We start from the raw sequence: 19468 nt of genomic DNA, 5'->3' as shown, positions 1-19468 counted from the left end.
GAGGCTTCCCTTTGGTCTTTAGGGGACTGGCCCATGCAGTGTCCCAGGGGCTGAGAAGTTTCCCTGTAGGGCTTGACGGGAGGGGGGGGGGGGTCAGAGGTTTCCAGCAACTCCCCTCCCACAAAAAAAAAAAAATCCTGGAAAAGTTCCCCCAAAGATGAGATTAAATCAGCAGAAAACCAAGAGTGCCTTGACCTGGATAGCCCAGGCAAACCCAATCTTCTCAGATCTCAGAAACTAAGCAGGGTCGACCTGGTAAGTGTTTGGATGGGAGACCTCATTGCAATACCAAGTGAGGAAGACAAGGGCAGGCTTTATTCAGACACCTCTCTGAATATCCTCCTGGCCCCCAGTAGGGGTCAGTCACCAGAGGACACCATGACTTCCAGGTGTGTGCACAAACACACACACAAAATCACAAAAATACCAGCCAGAGAGAGAACCTAGCAGTAAGCTTCCTGAGTCTTTTTGTTTCCCTGCTAAAACACCATCCGTATGCTGACTCCTGTTGCAAAGCAACAATGAAAAGATACAGTGTTTGAGCAGAAATGCCACTGGGGACAAAAGAACGCAGAAGCCCCTTCCCCTCACTTGGTTTCCCTATTTAAGCTGCAGCTTCCCTAGCTACACTTTGGGCACGGAAATAAAACTCCGGGGGGAGAGAAATCTACATGCGGCCAGGGCTTTTTTTGTAGCAGGAACTTCTTTGCATATTAGGCCACACACCCCTGATGTAGCCAATCCTCCAAGAGCTTACTGTAGGCGCTGTAAGAAAACCCCTGTAAGCTCTTGGAGGATTGGCTACATCAGGGGTGTGTGGCCTAATATGCAAAGGAGTTCCTGCTACAAAAAAAGCCCTGCAAGCATCCCAAATACTCCCCCCCCCCTTAGAATCAGCACCGTCTGAATCCCACAAGGCTAAATTCAGTCTCAGTGGGGTAGCTATCAGTGCTTCTAGCAAGTATTGGGGGAGGAGTGTTCAGGGAATGAGCTGGCTCTGAGTAAAATCCCAGCTGCAAGATTCCCACCCCCACCCCCCTTCTCAGCTCAGTACATACCAGGTGTTAGCTACTAGGGAGAGCAGCCCGCCTCAGCACTGACCGCCCAAGGCCCCTGTGCAGGCATCCAGCAGCCCTGCCAATTCATTTTACTGGTTTCAGCTGGAACAGTTGGAAGGGGGGGATAGATCCTGGTGGGCACCTGTTTTGGTCTGAAGCAGCAGCACAAAGTCTGAGTCCAGGGGAGCCTTTGAGACCAACAAAGTTTTATTCAAGGGATCAGCTTTTGTGTGCAAGCACACTTCCTCCGATACACTGAAATGGAAGGTGACAGTTCACGGATATGCAGACAGTGGAAATTAGCATACAGTGTAATGACAATGTTTTAATAGATGCGAAAACTAAACAGGAATAACAAGTTAAGTAAAGCAAGTAAACGTGTCAAAATAGGAGATTGGTTGTGTCAAAGTATCCTTCTCAATTGTGGAATTCTAAGAACAGTCAACGTTGTTTTTGTGGGGGAGTTTCTCTCGTCTCTTGGGAGTGGGGGGGAATCCTGATTGGTTGAAGGAGATCAAAAGATCATTGGCCTAAGTTTGGGTTAGGCAAGTCAGCTGCCTGCTGTTGATTCTTCCCGCTCCCCAGAATACTAGAACTCCAGGGCATTCAATGAAGCTGACAGGCAGTAGGTTCAGGACAGATAAAAGGAAATACTGTTTTACACAGAGAGTGATTAAAATGTAGAATCCACTGCCAAAGGATGCAGTGATGGCCACAGGAATCAAGAGCATTCAAAGGGGATTAGACAGATTCATGGAGGATAAGTCTATCAGTGGCTACTAGCCGTGGTGGCTGAGGGGAACCTCCACATTCAAAGGCGCTAATCCTCTGAATCCCAGAGCCAGGAGGCAATGGGGTGGAGAGAGCTGACAAGAGGATTTTTCTCCTCCTCCAAAAATATTAGGACATGGGGACATCCAATGAAACTGATGGGCAGTAGGTTCGGGATGGACCAAAGAAAATACTTCTTTCCACAGAGGATGGTTAAAATGTGGGATTTGCTGACAGAGGATGCAGTGATGGGCACAGGAATGGACAGCTTTTAAAGGGGATTAGAAAGATTCATGGCAATAGGGCTATAGGTGGCTACTAGCCATGGAGACTGAGGGAACCTCCACTTTCAGGGGTCGTCAATCTCTGAATCCTAGCACCATCAAGCAAAGGCATCTATGCCCTGTTGTTGAGCCTAGGTGATTGCCTAAATGGCACTGGATTGGGGGGTGGGGGGTGGAGAAAAGGCATAGCTTCCACTCCACATTTCCCATGCTCTTGGTGTGGTGGGATTTTAGTGAGACGATTTAAAGTTCATGCCTTACGGTATGATAGGGGTTGGGTTTTATCAGATATGTCAGATGCTCATCACAGACTGATAATGACATTAGCTCCTATGGATGGAAAAAGGGTATTTAATGGGTGATTTTATTCTTGCCACTTTTGTTGTTCTGGACAAACACCTGATAGTCTTTGGGCAGAGCAATCAGCATACATTCTTTAAGAAATAGTAGTGCACTTTAATTGGGTATTTGTTTAATGTAATAAATTCTGTATGCTGCATATTCTGTTACATGATTAACAATAATTGCAACACAGTTTTAATTTTAATAAATGGTTTTAATTTTGGAACAGGTTTCTCTCTCTCTCTCAGATCATGGGATTCTTGCCAGTCATTCCCCACACTCTTACTGAACCTGGTGGGAAGGGGAGTGCTAGAAAAGTCTCTATACTTCAAAAATTCCCTAACATTTTGGTTATGATCTCCCAAGAAAGAGAACACCAAAGCAGAAATAATTCTGCATGAAAGCAGCCACGGCTGTGGGAAGTGGGACAGTAAAGGATTTCTTGTAGTGCCACAGTGCAGCCAAGGGGCCATGGCTTAATGGCAGAGCATCTACTTAGCAAGCAGAAGATCCCGGACTGACTCCCTGACATTTTTGGTTGAAATGAAGAGGTAGCAGCTGATGCGAAAGAACTCCACCTGACTCCCTGGAGAGCCGCTGCCAGTCAGAGTGGACCTGGGCAGACCGAGAGTCTGACTCAGAATAAGGTAGTTTCATGTGTAGGTCTCCCACCCCCCAGTGCTGTTCTTCCAATCTGACCTGCTACCACACAGCTATGGTGTGCAAGAGGGGACACACACAGGTGCCAAATCTCCACACTATTCTCCTCCAGCACTGCCACCACTCCCTCGGCGAACAGCAGCTCTTTACACAAAGAATGATTCAAATGTGGACTTTGCTGCCAGAGGATGAAGAGATGGCCAAAGGAAGACACAACTTTGAAAGGGGATTAGATAGAGATCCTTTTCAAACTGTCTGCATTCCATTTTAGTAACTGGTTGCTAATAAGATTTTGTTCCTGTCATTTCAGACAGACCAGTTTTAGTAACTGGCTCCTAGTGGAATTTATTTACCTGCTCATGCAAGCCCACCTTTTTTTGGGTCAGCAAAGTGTGATTAAGCCACTTTTGAGAGAACCTGCTTTCTTCCATTTTCAGCCCCTTCACAGCATGTCTGAAGCACTGTGGAATGCTGTTTAAAATCTTCATAATTCTTCCAACAGTGCTTTTTTCCTGCCCTTTTTTGCTACACAATCTCCCTCAGACTTAAAAAAATGTTCTAAGGTAAGCATTATAGTGCTTAAACCGCTATAGCACCACTGAGGTGCACTGACTTCATTAAACTATAGCACTCCATAGCACTCCTCTAGTTAAGAGTGTCTTAGAGTCTATAACACTCAGGTGTCTATCCCAGCTGAACCATGGAAACTTGCTCGGTTACCTTGGGCTTGTCACACACTGTTACCTGTGAGGGTCATTGTTGTTGTGCGGATAAAATGGAAGACAGGAGAGGATGGAAGCCACATAGAGTCCACCTTCAGGAGGAAGGCCACAGAGAGAGAGTAAAATGAATTGCCTCCTTTACGAAGGAGAGGTGGGAAGAAGTTCCCTGAGCTGTCAGTCCACGTGGTGTAGTGGTTAGAGCATCTGCCTAGGATCTATTTGACCAAGGTTTGAATCCTCAATCTGCCATGGAAACCTGGAGTGACCTTTGGCCAGTCACACAATCTCAGCCAGATCTCATTCACAGGATTAGGACTGTGGGGATAAAATGGAGGACTGGAGAATGACGCCAGCCCCTTAGGTTCATGCTGAGGACAAATGAAGGCAGCCTAGAATGAGCCAAAGTTGATACTGGACCAAAAGGAATACTTTCAGAGAAATGACTGGTGCTGCTTTCAGGAAGAAGAGAGATCCATTTTTCACAGGTCCTTCTGTAGGAAATTGTTATGTGATCCTGGCTACACAAAAAAGGACAGCAGCTTTTTCTGTTGCTACATCAGATCTTCATGCAGGTTTTTTGGATAGTGGCAGAACCGCTCATTCCATATTCCAAATGGCCGTTGAAGACGAAGATGACATTGCATCTATATGCCACTCTCCACTCAGAGCGGCTCACAATCTCCTTTAACTTCCTCCCCCACAACAGACACCCTGTGAGGTGGGTGGGGCTGAGAGGGCTCTCTCAGAAGCTGCCCGTTCAAGGACAACTCCTGAGATAGCTATGGCTGATCGAAGGCCATTCCAGTAGCTGCAAGTGGAGGAGTGGGAAATTAAATGTGGTGTAGTGGTTAGAGCATCTGCCTAGGATCTGAGACCAAATCCTTGATCTTCCATGCGGAAGCCAGTTTGGTGTAGTGGTTAAGTGCGTGGACTCTTATCTGGGAGAACTGGGTTTGATTCCCCGCTCCTCCACTTACAGTTGCTGGAATGTCCTTGGGTTAGCCATAGCTCTTGTGGAGAAACGCCATTTTAGTCAGTGGTGGTGCTTCATTTGGCAGGGATCAGTAAATCCCTCAGCAGGCTTTGTAGCCTTCCCCTCACTCCCCCCCTCCCTTCCAGAGCCAAACCAACAACGCTAGGGGGAAAATCTCCTAGAGAGGCAGGAAGTGCTGTTGTTCCTTGCATGTGTTAGGCAGGAAGAGAGGGCAGATTTGAACTGGGGCTCGAGCATGTGGTGAGCAATGGAGGCTCCTGCCTGGGAGGCCCCAGGCAGGCAGACTAAGTAAGTAATTCACAAGACAGGGCAAGTTTAGATCAGGGCCAGCAGGATGCGTTTATAATCAACTTTTCTTTGTTATGCTGTTTGCTGTGCTGTGCTAAGTTTGTAAATGCAACTGTTTTTGTTTTGTTTTTCTTTTCCTATCTGTTTCTCTTTTTAAATAAATATATTTTTACTGTTTAAATGCTGGCAGTCAATCTCTGTACCACATAGATCCCCAGACCGCTTTAGACCACGCTGTGTTAAGAAGGGGGCCCCAGGTGAAGGGGGGAGGGCATCCAGTTGGATAAGGTGCCAATCCTCCAGGGGTGCCCCAAAGAAGTGCTGAGGTCTCTGTGAAACCCAAGTGCAGGGTGGCAGAGGACCTTGAGGCCTGGCCTCACAGCTGGAGAGGGGGATTGGGAGTCCTGTTCCTCTCAATCTGAACCCCGGGACTGAGCAGGTGGTGGCAGCGAGCCCAAGGGGCAGGAGGAGAAATAGCTCCCTCCAGGAGTTGGCGACTCCATAGGGAGCTGACGGGACCGGGTCTGAAGGCAGAATCGGGCCGGTTCCGCCACAGCTCTCGCAAGAGTTGTCCTCGAAGGGGCAACTGTTATGAGAGTCCTCTCAGCCCTACCCACCTCACAGGGTGTCTGTTGTGGGGGGAGAAGATATAGGAGATTGTAAGCCTCTCTGAGTCTATGATTCAGAGAGAAGGGCGGGGTATAAATCTGCAGTCTTCTTCTTTTCCCAGATGAGAGTTCGCGCACTTAACCACTACACCAGACAGGCTCCCACACCAAACTGGCTCTAAGCATTGTGAATGCAGCAACCTATGGGGTAGGTGAGTGGGACAGACCTCTGGACAATAAAAGGGATGGGCATCTTTGGGTGTCTCTCCAGCTTCTTCTCTTCCTTCCAGCTGTTGGGAAAAGGAGGGGCCCTGCATTTCCCTTTCCCTCTCTTCTTGTGGAGGGGGGACATTAGCATCTAATTTTGAACCTGGCAGCCCTGCATATCAGAAAATCCAAGGAATGAAGCCAGATACATGCAGGAGATATTTTTTTCCAGGCCAAAGACACACTGCCCACCCACCCCACCACCCCTTTGCAGAAAAATCCAAGCAGCAAAATTGCCCATGTAGACTTTTCGGAAAAGACTGAGATCTTGCAAACTTCTTGTGTTGACTTTCCGTTTGGGAAGGTTGGAGAAGCCGCCAGGAGACCTCTGCAGGCAGAACAGGAGATGCAAGGCCTGGTTCCATCACCCGCCCAGGCCACCACCAAGAGAGCAGGGTGGGTGGCAGAGGAGTTGAAGTTGCCACCCCCCCCCCCCCCAGTCCTGCAGGATGTCAGAGAGGAGGAATGGGAGCTGCTGCTGCCTGGCGCCATTGCCCAGGAAGCCCAACAGTGGAGGTAGTGGCCCCATGAGTGGAAGGGGGAGGGAGGGAAAGGAGACCCCCTGGTTTCTGCCCACCACTGCACCAATGAAGCAGGAGATGCCAGCACATTAGAGTGGCTCTTCAGGGGCGAGCACAGCAAACAAAGTGGGCAGGATTTGGTATTTCCCCCAACAAGTCTCAAGAGGCCCCTGCTTGTTATCACCAGATTTTCCAGGAATGTAGATTATTTCAGGGATGGCCAAACTTGCTTTATGTAAGAGCCACACAGAATAAACAGCAGATGTTTGTGAGCTGCAAGACAAGAAGGAAGGCAGACAGGCAGATAGATGGGGAGGGAAGAATAGAAAGAAAGCAACTTTAAATGCCTTCTCCAAGCCAGCTGATGGAGTGGTGGGTGCTTTGAGAGCCACACAATGTGTGTGACAGAGCCACATGTGGCCCCTGAGCTACAGTTTGGCCACCCTTAGATTATGTATTAGTATGACCATCCGTGCTGAGAGCCAGTGCATTGCACAAGGTGGTAGGACTTGAACTGATGAGGCCTGGGTTCAAATTCCTACTCAGATATAAGATTGCCCGCGTCTTTGCGGGGGGCTGAATATTTGTGGACTGGATGGCATTATGCCCTCCCCCCCACACACACTGGGTCCCTCCCCTCCCCAGACCTCACCCTCCCCAGCTCTGCCCCCAAACTCTCTGGGGTGAAGCTCACTCGCTCTGGGCCTGACTTCCCTCTCAGGGTCACAGAGAGGATAAAGCAGGAGCTCCCAGTTCCTTGGAGAAACAAAGGAGAGCAAGATGGCTGTGTGGATGTTGAAGGGCCTGTAATGGTTTGAAAAGAGGCACAAAAGCAACCGGAAGAGAAACCTTAAAGCAAGCAGAGGCCAGCAGGAGCCTGGCTACGCAAATCCACCCCTGGATTCTTCTGTCCAACTGCAGAGTTGTGGATGGATCAAGTCTGTAGATGACGGCACTGTCTGGGGCTTCTCTGGCAGTTATGACATGGCTTCCCACCCCCCAAAAACAAACAATTAAAGCAGCAGCGTTTTCAACACAACATAACTTTATAATAAGCATAACATCTTCTCAGTCTCTGGTATAACCGAAAAACAAGTGCTATCAGTGCAGCAACCTGGATAGGGACAGGACCCTCAGAAAAGGCAGGCTGAACACAGGCAAGATAGAACAGTTGGTGCCCATTAAAGAAAAGAGGAAGTCCCAAATAGTAACTGAAACATGCAGGGCCTCTTCTTCCTCTGTAGGCTCTGTAGCAATTCCTCTCTTGTGCTTGAGGAGAACGAAGGCTGGAGAGATGGGAGGGCGGGGGGGGGGGGGGGTCTGTTCAGAGCTCTCCTGCATCTTGTACAATGGGGAAGGCATTACAGTCAGTTCAAGAAGATAGGAAGGGGGGGAAAGGAATGCTGGGAAATGGAGGCGGAAATGTCTCCAATTTCCCCCTGTCAGCTTTGGTGGCTGGAGACAGGAGTGGGGTTGCCAGCTTCCAGGTGGGGCCTGGAGATTTCTCACTTTTACAACTGATCTCCAGGTGGCAGAGATCAGTCCCCCTGGAGAAAATGGCTGCTTTGGAGCATGGACTTTATGGGACTGTACCATGCTGAGTCACCTCCCCTCCCCTTCCTCCCCAAACCCCGCCCTCTCCCAGATGTACCTCCCAAACTTTCCAGGTGTTTTCCAACACAGACCTGGCAACCCTAGACAGGAGAGGTCTTTACAGGTATGGAGAAATAATATTCCCGATGGTCCTGGTGTCAAGAAAAAGAACTATGAAGAGATTTTGAGGTGGCCTTTTCCATACACCCAAAAGAAGGGCAGGAGGGTCTCTCCATGGAAGGAGGCTCCAGAGAACTCATAGAGAAGGGCTGCTCGGTCAGCATCAAAAAAGGCCACTCGCCCCCCAGCGTAGTTCAGGCACACTCGGATCCTCTTCAGCTCCCCAGTCACAGTCAGGGGAGGGTAATGTCCTTTTATATAAGCCCTGTGCATCCCTGACTGCTTCCCCACAGCCCAGATCCCTTCCTGAGGAGTAAGAGTGAGGCCTCCCTTCCTCTTCACAGACTTTCTGGCCACCCCCACAACCCAGCTTCCCTCACTTCCCACAAGGACTTCCCAGAAACGGCAGCCTCCTGTGAATCCCTCACGGCCCAGCACAGCACTATAACCTTGAAATCGCTCAGGATTGTTGGGCACAGTTTGAGTTTCTTCTCCTTGTCTCACACTTTTCTGACCCTCAGACAGGATGAGCCATGGATGGGCCGTGTCTGGATCCAGAGTCACATTTGCTGTTGAGGGAAAATGAGGAGACAAGAAGTGAAACGGCATCAGCTGGGGGATTTCACCCACTGGCCTGTTTGGCTTCCTTCTCCTGCCAGTCATGGCCTCCTCCCACCTCTGCCACCCTCTCCTTGGTCATCAGGCTCTCCTGCCTGCTCCTGCCCTTCTAAAAGGCAGAGCTGTCTTCCCACATTCTTCAGAAGGCAGACAATGTACACAACAAGCACCCACAGGGACACAATCTATTTCCTCCCGTATCCCATCCTGAAAAGGGAACTATGAAGGAGAGAAAAAAAGCAATGGCAATTTCAGTCACAGGCTTCTTTGGTTAGAAATCACACACAAGAACAGAAGATTTGTCTCCCTTATCAGGAATCTTCCTTCTCGCTGGTCCTGGGGTGGGGCAGTCTCTACTTCTGGGAGAAGCTCATTGCTGGAGACCGCGAGAGTCCAGAACCTTGCAATTCCGGGAGGGGAAGGGCTTCGTTCCCAGGCCCCAGTCTGGCCCTGAAGCAGCACAACTCCCTCTCCAAATGATCAAACATGAAATCAGACCTCCAATAAAATGGTCCAAAAAAACCTCCAACCAACCACACAGAGAACAGGGTGAAGAACTCAAAAGAGACGCCCACCAGTTCAGGAAACTGAGGCAAAGAAGCCCCATAGAGTCAATACAGCACACCTACTCTGGCTCAAGTGCCTTCTGAGAAAGGGAATTCACCCCCTTGGATGGGAAGAGACTGCCCTACTCTAGGACCACCGACAAGGAAGATGCACAGTGAGACAAATCTTCCATTCTCCAGTGGTCCGGGGTGGGGAAGTCTCCACATCTGGCACATAAGACAGCAGCATGCCTCAGAGAGGGGAAGAATCTCGGACTCTAGCCTGAAAAGGTATGCTCCAGGACCATTTTCTTCCAAAAGTAGTCTCAGCTGAGCCCATTTTGTCAATTCTGTAATGATGAGTGGAGCAATTTCCAGGTTGCAGCCCTACAGACCACCTCTAAGGAAGGGAAGGACCGGATAATGCTGAGGTTTCTGCCCCTCTGAGGGAGTGGGCTGTAACACCCGAAGGGGGATCCAGTCCCCTGGACTTATATGCCAGGAAAATGCAGCCTCTGACCCATCTGCTAGTGGTGGATGCGGAGACCTTATGGCCTAAGGAACATTCCCTAAAAGGAATCAAATCTATTCGAAACAAACAATTAAATGCCTCCAAAAGTGAGGGAAAGAAATGCTCACCATAGGACAGGGTCAGGGAAATAGTGGCCACAGAGGCTGGAAAAATCTAGATTCTCCCACCCACATAGCAGCTGCCCAAACTTCACTGCAATCCTTTCCAAAACTCCACTGGAAACTTGGTTTAAGTAAGCTGGGAAAACACGGAACGTGCCTGAATGCAGTGGAAAAGCAGGGAGAAAACCTGCTACACATTGAACAAGGGGCAGAGCTAGAACTGACAGAAATATCCTTGGTACTTAATTCAAATTGCTCCCACCCCCAACTGCTACAAAAATTAATGCCTGTTCTGGTATCCGCAGTGGAAATTTTAAAAGAATTGCAATATTACCAGTTGGAACTTCTTCTGGACTGGAGTTACCAACATGGAGCTATTGAACATCAGGCATGATCTACCCTGGGCTGGCAAACCTGATGCCCCACCTTTGGCAGGAGAATAGCAAGACTTTTCTTATGGAACTCAGTCAACCTGTTGCCCAGCAACCATTCTCCCATCAGTTAAATATGGCGGCAGGTTTCATCCCCTCAACCTTTTCTTTCACCCTTACCAACATCCTCGGAACAAGAAGGAACTGGCTGTGGCAGGGAGCATAAGATTTTGAGGAACGAAACAAGAGCATTCAGTTGTGTTATCTCTGAGAACACCAAGTGGGAGAACACGAATTGTTAGGTGAAGCTTTTTAGTTTAGAAATAATTGATCAGTTTATGAAGAAAAATGTACCTTTCTGCAGATGAAGTCCAGAATCCAGAGTGTCTGAGGAAGCAAAGGAATGGAAAGTGAGCAGCAGGCCCTTCTTGTGACAAAAATACCAGCTAATAATACTATTTTCTTTTGGGGAGGGGAGGGGCATGATACAGCCCAATGATGTCAAATCGCTGAAGCTAAACTGAGTACGTGGATCGACCAAAGAAGACTCTGCAGAGGAAGAAAATAGCAAACACTGGTCTTTATCAGCTCCTGGTGGGGGTTGCCAGAAGTCATTTGTGACTTGATGGCACACAGGTACATATTTCTTCTGAGTTACAGCTTAAGGGTCAAGTAGAAACTATCTGAGTCCGCTTGCGGAGAGGGCGGGATATAAATGTAAAGTAATAAATAAATAAATAAATCTTGGGGGTGGGGGATTGTTCACAAGTCACTGGAGTTGAGATTAATGTCATAGAAAGTATGCTAAGGACTGCAGCCCAAGGGTCCAATCTGGCTAAATTCAGGATGCTTCTAGACAGAGGCTCCGCAGCTCATACTGAGCTGAGTTACACTCTTCCAACTCACTGAATTCAATGGGCTTCGAAGGGTGTGACTCTACTTTAAAACCAGTCTGTCCCTTTGAGACCATTCTGTGGGCTCTGCTACGACATATTCCAACAAACACAAACATCCAATCAAAGGGATCAGTTCTGATAAGTCTGATTTGGTCACAGACACATTGCAAATAGAAGGGGGGGGGGGTGTCCCTGAAATGGATCCAGCGGCTGTTTCATTAAAAATAGATGCCTTAAAGTGCAGTTTCCCTCCCTGTCATTTTAGGTGCTTTTTTCACCATCTACCTCACCATGTGCCCTTGCATGGTCGCAGTAATGATTAGAGAACAACAACATAATATAATCTCGAGAAGTCCATGTAATGCAATTGTGAGCTGAAGTTATGGCAGAATTTTTATCAGAAAACTTTCCATGGTGAACTAAAATGACCTTCTGAACTGATGCGTAAACTCTCCACATTCCTGGGTCTGTTAATGATATAGCCAGCCTGGGACATACTAAAACACATCTGGCCCACTCTAATGTTCAGTCTGAAACTCCGGCAGTGTTTTTTCATTACCTTTGTGTTGTTTCTCGATGCCCTCCAAAAGGAGATTTAAACCTGAGAAGTCCCAGATGTGCCACTTCAGTGCAAGTGGAATAGCCACTGGATTCTCAAACGACTCCTTGTCTTCATACCTGGAGAAAATCCCATTAGGGTACCATCCATCCCATTCAGAATCTCCCTCCCTCCCCTCCGCCCCAAGTGGGTGAGAGAAGCAGAGGAAGGAACGGGCAGAAAGCCAAGAGAAACAGGCTGATGCTGAAAGGACTGGAAGGTGGGCGGGCTCTTGAAGAGGAACGCACAGCTCCTGCTTTCTTAAGAACTGGCTACACTAAACCTATTGGTTACTGTGACCAGGATTACTAAGTACTCATTACATTTATTATAATAAAGACAGGTAAATCAAAGATTACATATCATAGACAGACACACAAAAGGGTAAAGTCCTTTCTCTGAAAAAATTCCTCAATGATGGTCCAGATTCCAGTGTGGACTTCAATACCATGAAGTAAGTTGCAATTTCTTGAATCTCATGAAAGGTATCATTAGGATGCTCTGTATTCTCAGTGCTGGGGGGGGGGGGCAACAGTGGGAGGGCTTCTAGTGTCCTGGCCCCACTGGTGGACCTCCTGATGGTACTTGGGTTTTTTGGCCACTGAGTGACACAGAGTGTTGGACTGGATGGGCCATTGGCCTGATCCAACAGGGCTTCTCTTATGTTTTTATGTCTGGGGCAGTGATGCTCTGAATTCTTGGTGTTTTGGGGGGGGGGGCAGCAAAGTGGGAGGGTTTCTAGTGTCCTGGCCCTACTGGTGAACTTTTTGATGGCACCTAGAGTTTTTGACCACTGTGTGACACAGAGTGTTGGACTGGATGGGCCACTGGACTGATCAAACATGGCTTCTCTTATGTTCCTATATTCTTCACAAACTGCCCAGTTCAATCCGAGGATTAAGAAGGTTAATGTTAAAGATCCACTTACCTCTGCAATGTGCTTCTGACATCCTAAAGAAAGAAGGCAGAGGGTGAGAAGAAGAGAGAGAGACCTTCAGAGTAGGTGTGTTGTGTTCCCCTTTTGGACTTTCCCCCTTTTCCCTGCAGCCTTGCAACATGGTTCAGCCATGAAAGGAAAGAGAGGAGAGAGGGTCTGTCTGGGCATAAGTGCCATCACATCTGCACAGACATGCTAGACAGACAGCGGCAAGCACAGCAGTGCCCACAACAGCTGTGTGGATGCTGTTCCTGTAACCATATGCCGTTGCCATTGTGTGTCGGTGTGCATTTTATATATAAGTGACATTCCCCACACCACACCGCCCCTAGACATCCTCCTTTAAAAATGGGTTGTGAAAAGTCTTGCATGTGACCCAGCTTCCTGGTTGGTGGTGTTGTGAAAGAGTTTCCCGGGAACCTTGGGCTTCCTCAGACTGTTGGTTGAAACACAAACACACTTTGGCTTCCAGTGGCTGAAGTCTAACAGGGAGGGGCAGGGGGCTGTGGGGGAATGTATTTCCAGGGAGTGTTGTTTTGCACGGCCCCTGGGATTGTCCAGTCTGCCCCTGGCTGGAGATGGAAAGGGGCAGAGGGGAAAGTGGCCCTGCTGAAGAGGTAGAAACTTGCTAGCGACATAAACTGGGCTGGTTTGCTTTTGCTTTTCTGCTAAGCAGAGAGGATTTGGAGCCAGCCTTCTCCCCAAGGGGACTCCACCTGTTTCTGCCACAGTCTCACCTGCAGGAGATCACTGGCCGGCTGCTGACATTTCTCTTCCATCTCCCGGATGAGGCTTTCCAGAGAAGAGAGCTCCTCAGAGATTCTGGCCAGATGCTGGTCCCTGTTTCTCGCCACCTCCTTCTCCACCTCTTCCATCTGGGCCAGCAAAAGTTTCTCTTGTTCCTCCAGAAATGTGTGCAGTTGCCTGAACTTGGCTATTGTCTCTTGCTTTTCTTCTTTGGTTTGTTTCTGAGATGGAAAGAGAAGAAAGGCAGGCCAATATCAGGAACACAGCTGGTCTCTGCAGTGGGAAGAGACGCTTGAGGAGGCTCCTATCCCATCCTATCCCAGAGGGGTTCTTTCAGCCACAGAGGATTCAGTCTGCAGCAGAAAACCCAGAAAGTAGAAGGGGCTTCATGAGTCCATTTGTTCCCCCACTAAAACAGCCTCCACAGGTTGATTTCCCCAGTTCCCATCGGGGGATGAGACATGATGGTTGAGGAGAAACACCACAGGGGGCAAAAGTGCTCAGAAGCCCCCTCCCCTCGCTTGGTCTTCTAACCTTAACTGCAGCTTCCCTGGCTGCATTGTGGGCAAGAGAAAATTGTGGGGGGGGGGCAGGAATGTACATACTACTGAATATCCCAAGTATACCCCCCCTAGAATCAGCAGTGGCTGAACCCCACTTTCAGTTGGCCTTAACCCAGCCCTGCATTAGACCCTCCTGAGGTCTCAGTCTCCCTCCCCAAATCTCCAGGAGTTTCCCAACCTGGATCTGGCAAACCTACCCCCCCCACCCCCCACTGGTGGCCAGAGGAGACCCGGCAACCGTCCTTCTAAATTGAAAGTGGGGGCAGCCTCGTGGGTTGATTTTTCTGCTATTTGGACTTACGAGCAGGTCTTGGCTTTCCTTCTCCACATCTCCTTTATACACCACAATTCTCTCTCTCTCCTTCTTCAGAATCTCCAGACGGTTGCAGAATTGATCCTGGGGAGAGGGGGGATCACAGTTGAAATGTGTTCTTTTAAAGGTTTACTCCATGCTCTTCCCTCCTGGCCACCATGACACATTTATTTAAATCCATATATATAACCATGTTCGTTAAAAAAAAAAAATCAAATTCCAGTATGCTATTCCATCAGGAGAGCCTGTGTGCAGTAACACTTAAAGTGCTGGACTAAGATCTGGGAAATCCAGGTTTGAACCCCCAGTCCTGCCGTGGAAGCTCGCTGGGTGACCTTGGACCACTCTCATGACTCTCAGCCTACCCCTGACCTGGTTAGTCCCAGGATAGCCTGATCAGCAGGGCCGACCTGGAGGCAGGCAGTGGCAGGCAAACCACCTCCCAACCTCTCTTGCCTTGAAAAGCTTACAGGGTGTCCATAAGCCAGCTGTGACCTGACAGCAAAACAAACTTCTGTCACGCCACTCGTGTTCTGAGCAGGCACTTGGGTGGGCTTCTGTTCTCCTTTTTGAAACCCATGACCTGACAATCTCAAACATTCACAAGAAATTTTTGAGAGCTAGGAGTCTGCCTTTGTACTAATTTTAGCTAACTAGCTAACTAGCCAAAGCATCACACATCTTTTAACAAATGAAGGGTCCAATGTAATATTCTTTCTGATGTGACTCATCATACTGGATGTTAAGAAGCACACTATGCCCAAAGAAGGTGCTCCCGTCCTTCATAGTTTCCAAAGGACTACGTCAGACCAGATCATCTCTGCAGGAGAAACTGAAGGGAGGGGCCACAATTCTGCAAGCCTAGTAGAACCAAAGCGATGTACAGAGTACCCAGCAGTAGTAGTGCAATCAGAGTGCCCAGCAGAACCCAGTGCCGTTGTGGCAATGCCAGCTGATGTCAAGCACAGAATCGCAGTCCAAGAAAGGGGGATGGAACCTCAGCAGCACTAGTGCAAATGTGCCCAGCAAACCCAGTGCCATTCATAATATCAGCAAAAGTTTGCCACTATACTGCTTTTAAATACATTCTGTCGCCAAGCAGGATAGGGATGAAAAGGTCTTGAGGTCAAGAAGTGAAAATAAAGGGGGAGGAGAACATGGAAAAATTAGGTGAAGGGAGATGGAAAACATGAATGAGAAGTGTGTGGGAAAGGGGGGGGGGAGTTGTTTATCTTACTGCATGCCATGGGCTCTGACAAGGGGACTGCCCAGGCAGAGCCCACAGGGTTAGCAAACCCAGCGGAGCCGACAGCTGGCTCCTCTCACAACTTGACTGATTCACTCACAACTTGACCGCAGGTTCTCAGAACCTGGCTGTACAGCTGACCAACAACAGGTAGACACACATCCCAGTTCACCACCTTGCCATGCTCGAGTACAGGAAAGGCTCCATCAGGACTCAGCGATCTGAAGGAAAGAGGCCAAAATGCGGGCAAGACGTTCTCTCAGCCCAGAGTTTTAGCAGACACCAGGCTGGCCCAACTGCCTGCTAATTGGAAACAGCAGCGGCGGGCTATCAAAGCTCCTGCTTCGAGTTGCATGCTCTGTGGAAGCAACAAGTCCATCCAGTGACTTGTGACTACTCCAGCTCCCATTCCTTGGCTCTGTTCCTGCTCTGACTTCCCGGTTTCCTGACTGCTGGATTGTACGATCCTGCTTTAAAACTGCAATTTGGACTCGGTACTGGTTCCTTCAACGCTCCTCTGGCTCTGACTTGGACTGGACTCGGACTTCCCCCTTACCTGCTCTCCAGCGTGTGACACTGCAATACCAGAACTGCTGCTTTGCAAGATCTAACTGAGCTGGGGGCAAGGAAAGGAAGAGATAAAAACTAGACTATTGGAGAAAATGAGCTGCAGGCTGGCTACACATGGGCTTCCACAGAGACCAATGTATCAAGAGGCCTCTCCTGTAAATACAGTGCCCTCATATTCTCACACACATGATACCAGACAGCCTGGCCATTTGAGGAAGGGAAAGTACTCTCTAGATTAAGTTTCTTTCTCTTCTTTTGACTGCAACCTGAATGTGGATCTACTTGAATAAATGTAAGTTTACTTTTTTTGCCATATACTTCTTGGGAGATGTATTTACTGCACTCTGCATCCCATTCTGTGTCTGGACAAACTCTCCTACATTAACCAAATATCCCCATAATGAGTACCCCTAATATCTAGCTGTTGCCTTTTCCCTCGCTCCACCCATTTTTATTCATCCTTTGACTATTGTTGCCTCCCTCTGCCTTTCCTCTTCTAAAACTTCATGTTGAGCCAAACAAATCTTTGAGTCTTCTTGTTGCTATATCCTGTTGCTCTGCAAAGACTGGCACAGAAGAGTGTACCCTACTAAGCATGTTGGATCAGGCCAATGGCCCCTCCAGTCCAACACTCTGTGTCTGTGTAAATAAATCTTTATAACTTGTAGTAATAAAACCATCTTCATTAAACAGAGAAACTGGGTTGGTCTTAATTTTGTTCTCAGTATGGCCCAAACACTCATCATAAAAGGAGAAAACCCACAATTGGTATCTTCAATCTCCTTACAGTTGCAAGCACCAGCCCTGGAGGGAGAGCTCCTCTTCCGCTATGCTGGGAGGAAAGTGCATCTTCTCCAGAGAATGATGGAATTCCACCAGCAAGGATCAGGATGAGTTCCTACCTTGTATTTTGGAGCAGCCACTTCCAGGGGAACTATTGTGTGTCCTTGGTGTTCTGGGAATCGCTCACAGACAGCACACACCAATTTTTCATCCTCTTTGCAGAAGAAGTGGAGTTTTTCCTGGTGTCTCAAGCAAACACCTTTTCTTGAACTTTGTGGCACCAGTTGAATTTTTTCAACTAGGTTTGCCAGCTGCCAGTTTCGGCGGAAAGCCCCTTTCTGGAACTTGAATTTGCAGACAGGACACTCCAAGTCTCCCAGAGTCTCCCATTTCTCACAGTAGTTGGTGATGCAGGCCTGGCAGAAGCTGTGCCCACAGTCCAGGACCATGGGGTCCGTCAGGCACTCCAGGCAGATGGGGCACTTGGCCTCCTGCTCTATCTCTGTGGATGGTGGAGCTGAGGCCATGAGGGCTGGATTCTCAGTGGCTTGGGTGACGGGAAGGGCAGCAGCTTGTCAGATCTGTAAAAGGGCAGCATAAGAACAAGAACATAAGAGAAGCCATGTTGGATCAGGCCAATGGCCCCTCCAGTCCAACACTCTGTGTCACATAGTGTCAAAAAAAAAAACCCAGGTGCCATCAGGAGGTCCATCGGTGGGGCCAGAACACTAGAAACCCTCCCAACTGTTGTTCCCCACAAGTACCAAGAATACAGAGCATCACTGCCCCAGACAGAGAGTTCCAACAATACGCTGTGGCTAATAGGCACTGATGGACCTCTGCTCCATATGTTTATCCAATCCCCTCTTGAAGCTGGCTCGAACTCAGGGCATGAGCAGAACTTAGAACTTCAGTAGTGCAGCTTTACCACTCTGCACCATGGAACTTTATTCCCCGGGAGAGCCACCTGGCCACGCTTTCAGCTCATTTTTGCTGGCAGGTAAAGAACTTCCTGTGCCAAAGAGGTTTCCTACAACCAGAAACTGCGGGCTGCCAGGAGCCTTTTCAGAAGAAGGTAGACATTGCTGTGGATTTTAGCTCTATCAAGATTTTAGCCTGTTTTTATTTATCACACAATGTTCTTTTAATTTAGCGACTTAACGGTTTTTTTTTTAAAAAGTAACACCTAAACTGTTCATTAATGAAAAAAGAACATTCCTCTTACAATATATACAAAAACTTCCATGAAACCTAGCAGAAAACTCTCACAAAATCTATATCTCTACAAAAAATAAAATCTTAATGGCAGTTCAGCACTTCTTCCCTTGATTCCTTGGTAGGAAACAACCCATGCCAGCATCTTATTAAAGGAAACCACCATTGAATAAACCATTTCTGTGCCTCTGTGCCTCTGTCTTCTTTACATAGTCTTCTTAAAGCATTCCTGTCTTGGCTATTAGCATAATAAACCAAATTTTGCATAATAAACTTTGGCAGATTGCTACTTCCAGTTTTTAGCAAGGAGCATTCTGGCTGCCAGTGTGGAGTAGTGGTTATAATTAGTAGACTGTAATCTGGAGTACCGGGTTTGAGTCACCACTACTCCTCCACATGAAGCTTCCTGGGTGACCTTGGGCTAGTCACAGTTCTCTCAGCCCCTCCCATCTCACAATATGTGCCTGTTCTGGGGAAACTAAGGGAAAAGTGATTGTAAGCAGCTTTGAGGCTACTTAGGGTAAAGGAAGATGGGGTAGAAAAACAGACTCTTCTTGTTCATCTTTACAAGTAACTGCCACAGGGCATCCTACTGGTTTTTAGGCAACCCAGTGTGGCTAGTCTAACAAAACATTAGGCCAAAACATGTGGCCAAGTGCAAAGTAATGCACATTGGGGCTAAGAATCCCAGCTACAAATACAAGTTGATGGGGTGTGAACTGGCAGAGACTGATCAAGAGAGAGATCTTGGGGTCATGATAGATAACTCACTGAAAGTGTCAAGACAGTGTGCGTTTGCAATAAAAAAGGCCAATGCCATGCTGGGAATTATTAGGAAGGGAATTGAAAACAAATCAGCCAGTATCATAATGCCCCTGTATAAATCGATGGTGCGGTCTCATTTGGAGTACTGTGTGCAGTTCTGGTCGCCGCACCTCAAAAAGGATATTATAGCTTTAGAGAAGGTGCAGAGAAGGGCAACTAGAATGATTAAAGGGCTGGAGCACTTTCCCTATGAAGAAAGGTTGAAACGCTTGGGACTCTTTAGCTTGGAGAAACGTCGACTGCGGGGTGACATGATAGAGGTTTACAAGATAATGCATGGAATGGAGAAAGTAGAGAAAGAAGTACTTTTCTCCCTTTCTCACAATACAAGAACTCGTGGGCATTCGATGAAATTGCTGAGCAGGGCTTCCGGAAGATGG

At 48.1% G+C, this 19468-nt stretch overlaps 1 protein-coding gene across 1 annotated transcript in view; it reads right to left on the bottom strand.

The window, feature by feature from the left end:
* Positions 1-19468, bottom strand: part of LOC132571798 (uncharacterized) — a 76540-nt gene that overhangs the window by 19205 nt on the left and 37867 nt on the right. The window contains exons 11-17 of the mRNA XM_060238592.1: positions 17168-17619; positions 14438-14533; positions 13564-13794; positions 12818-12840; positions 11851-11969; positions 10031-10160; positions 8281-8919 (exon numbers count right to left, since the gene is read on the bottom strand). Coding sequence (XP_060094575.1) covers positions 8281-8919; positions 10031-10160; positions 11851-11969; positions 12818-12840; positions 13564-13794; positions 14438-14533; positions 17168-17619 — 1690 coding nt within the window. The remainder of the gene's footprint in view (positions 1-8280; positions 8920-10030; positions 10161-11850; positions 11970-12817; positions 12841-13563; positions 13795-14437; positions 14534-17167; positions 17620-19468) is intronic.

Source organism: Heteronotia binoei, chromosome 5, assembly GCF_032191835.1.
Source record: "Heteronotia binoei isolate CCM8104 ecotype False Entrance Well chromosome 5, APGP_CSIRO_Hbin_v1, whole genome shotgun sequence".
NCBI classification, from domain to species: domain Eukaryota; kingdom Metazoa; phylum Chordata; class Lepidosauria; order Squamata; family Gekkonidae; genus Heteronotia; species Heteronotia binoei.
The sequence above is the reverse complement of the archived record's forward strand: the minus strand, read 5'-3'. Positions and strand labels throughout refer to the sequence as shown.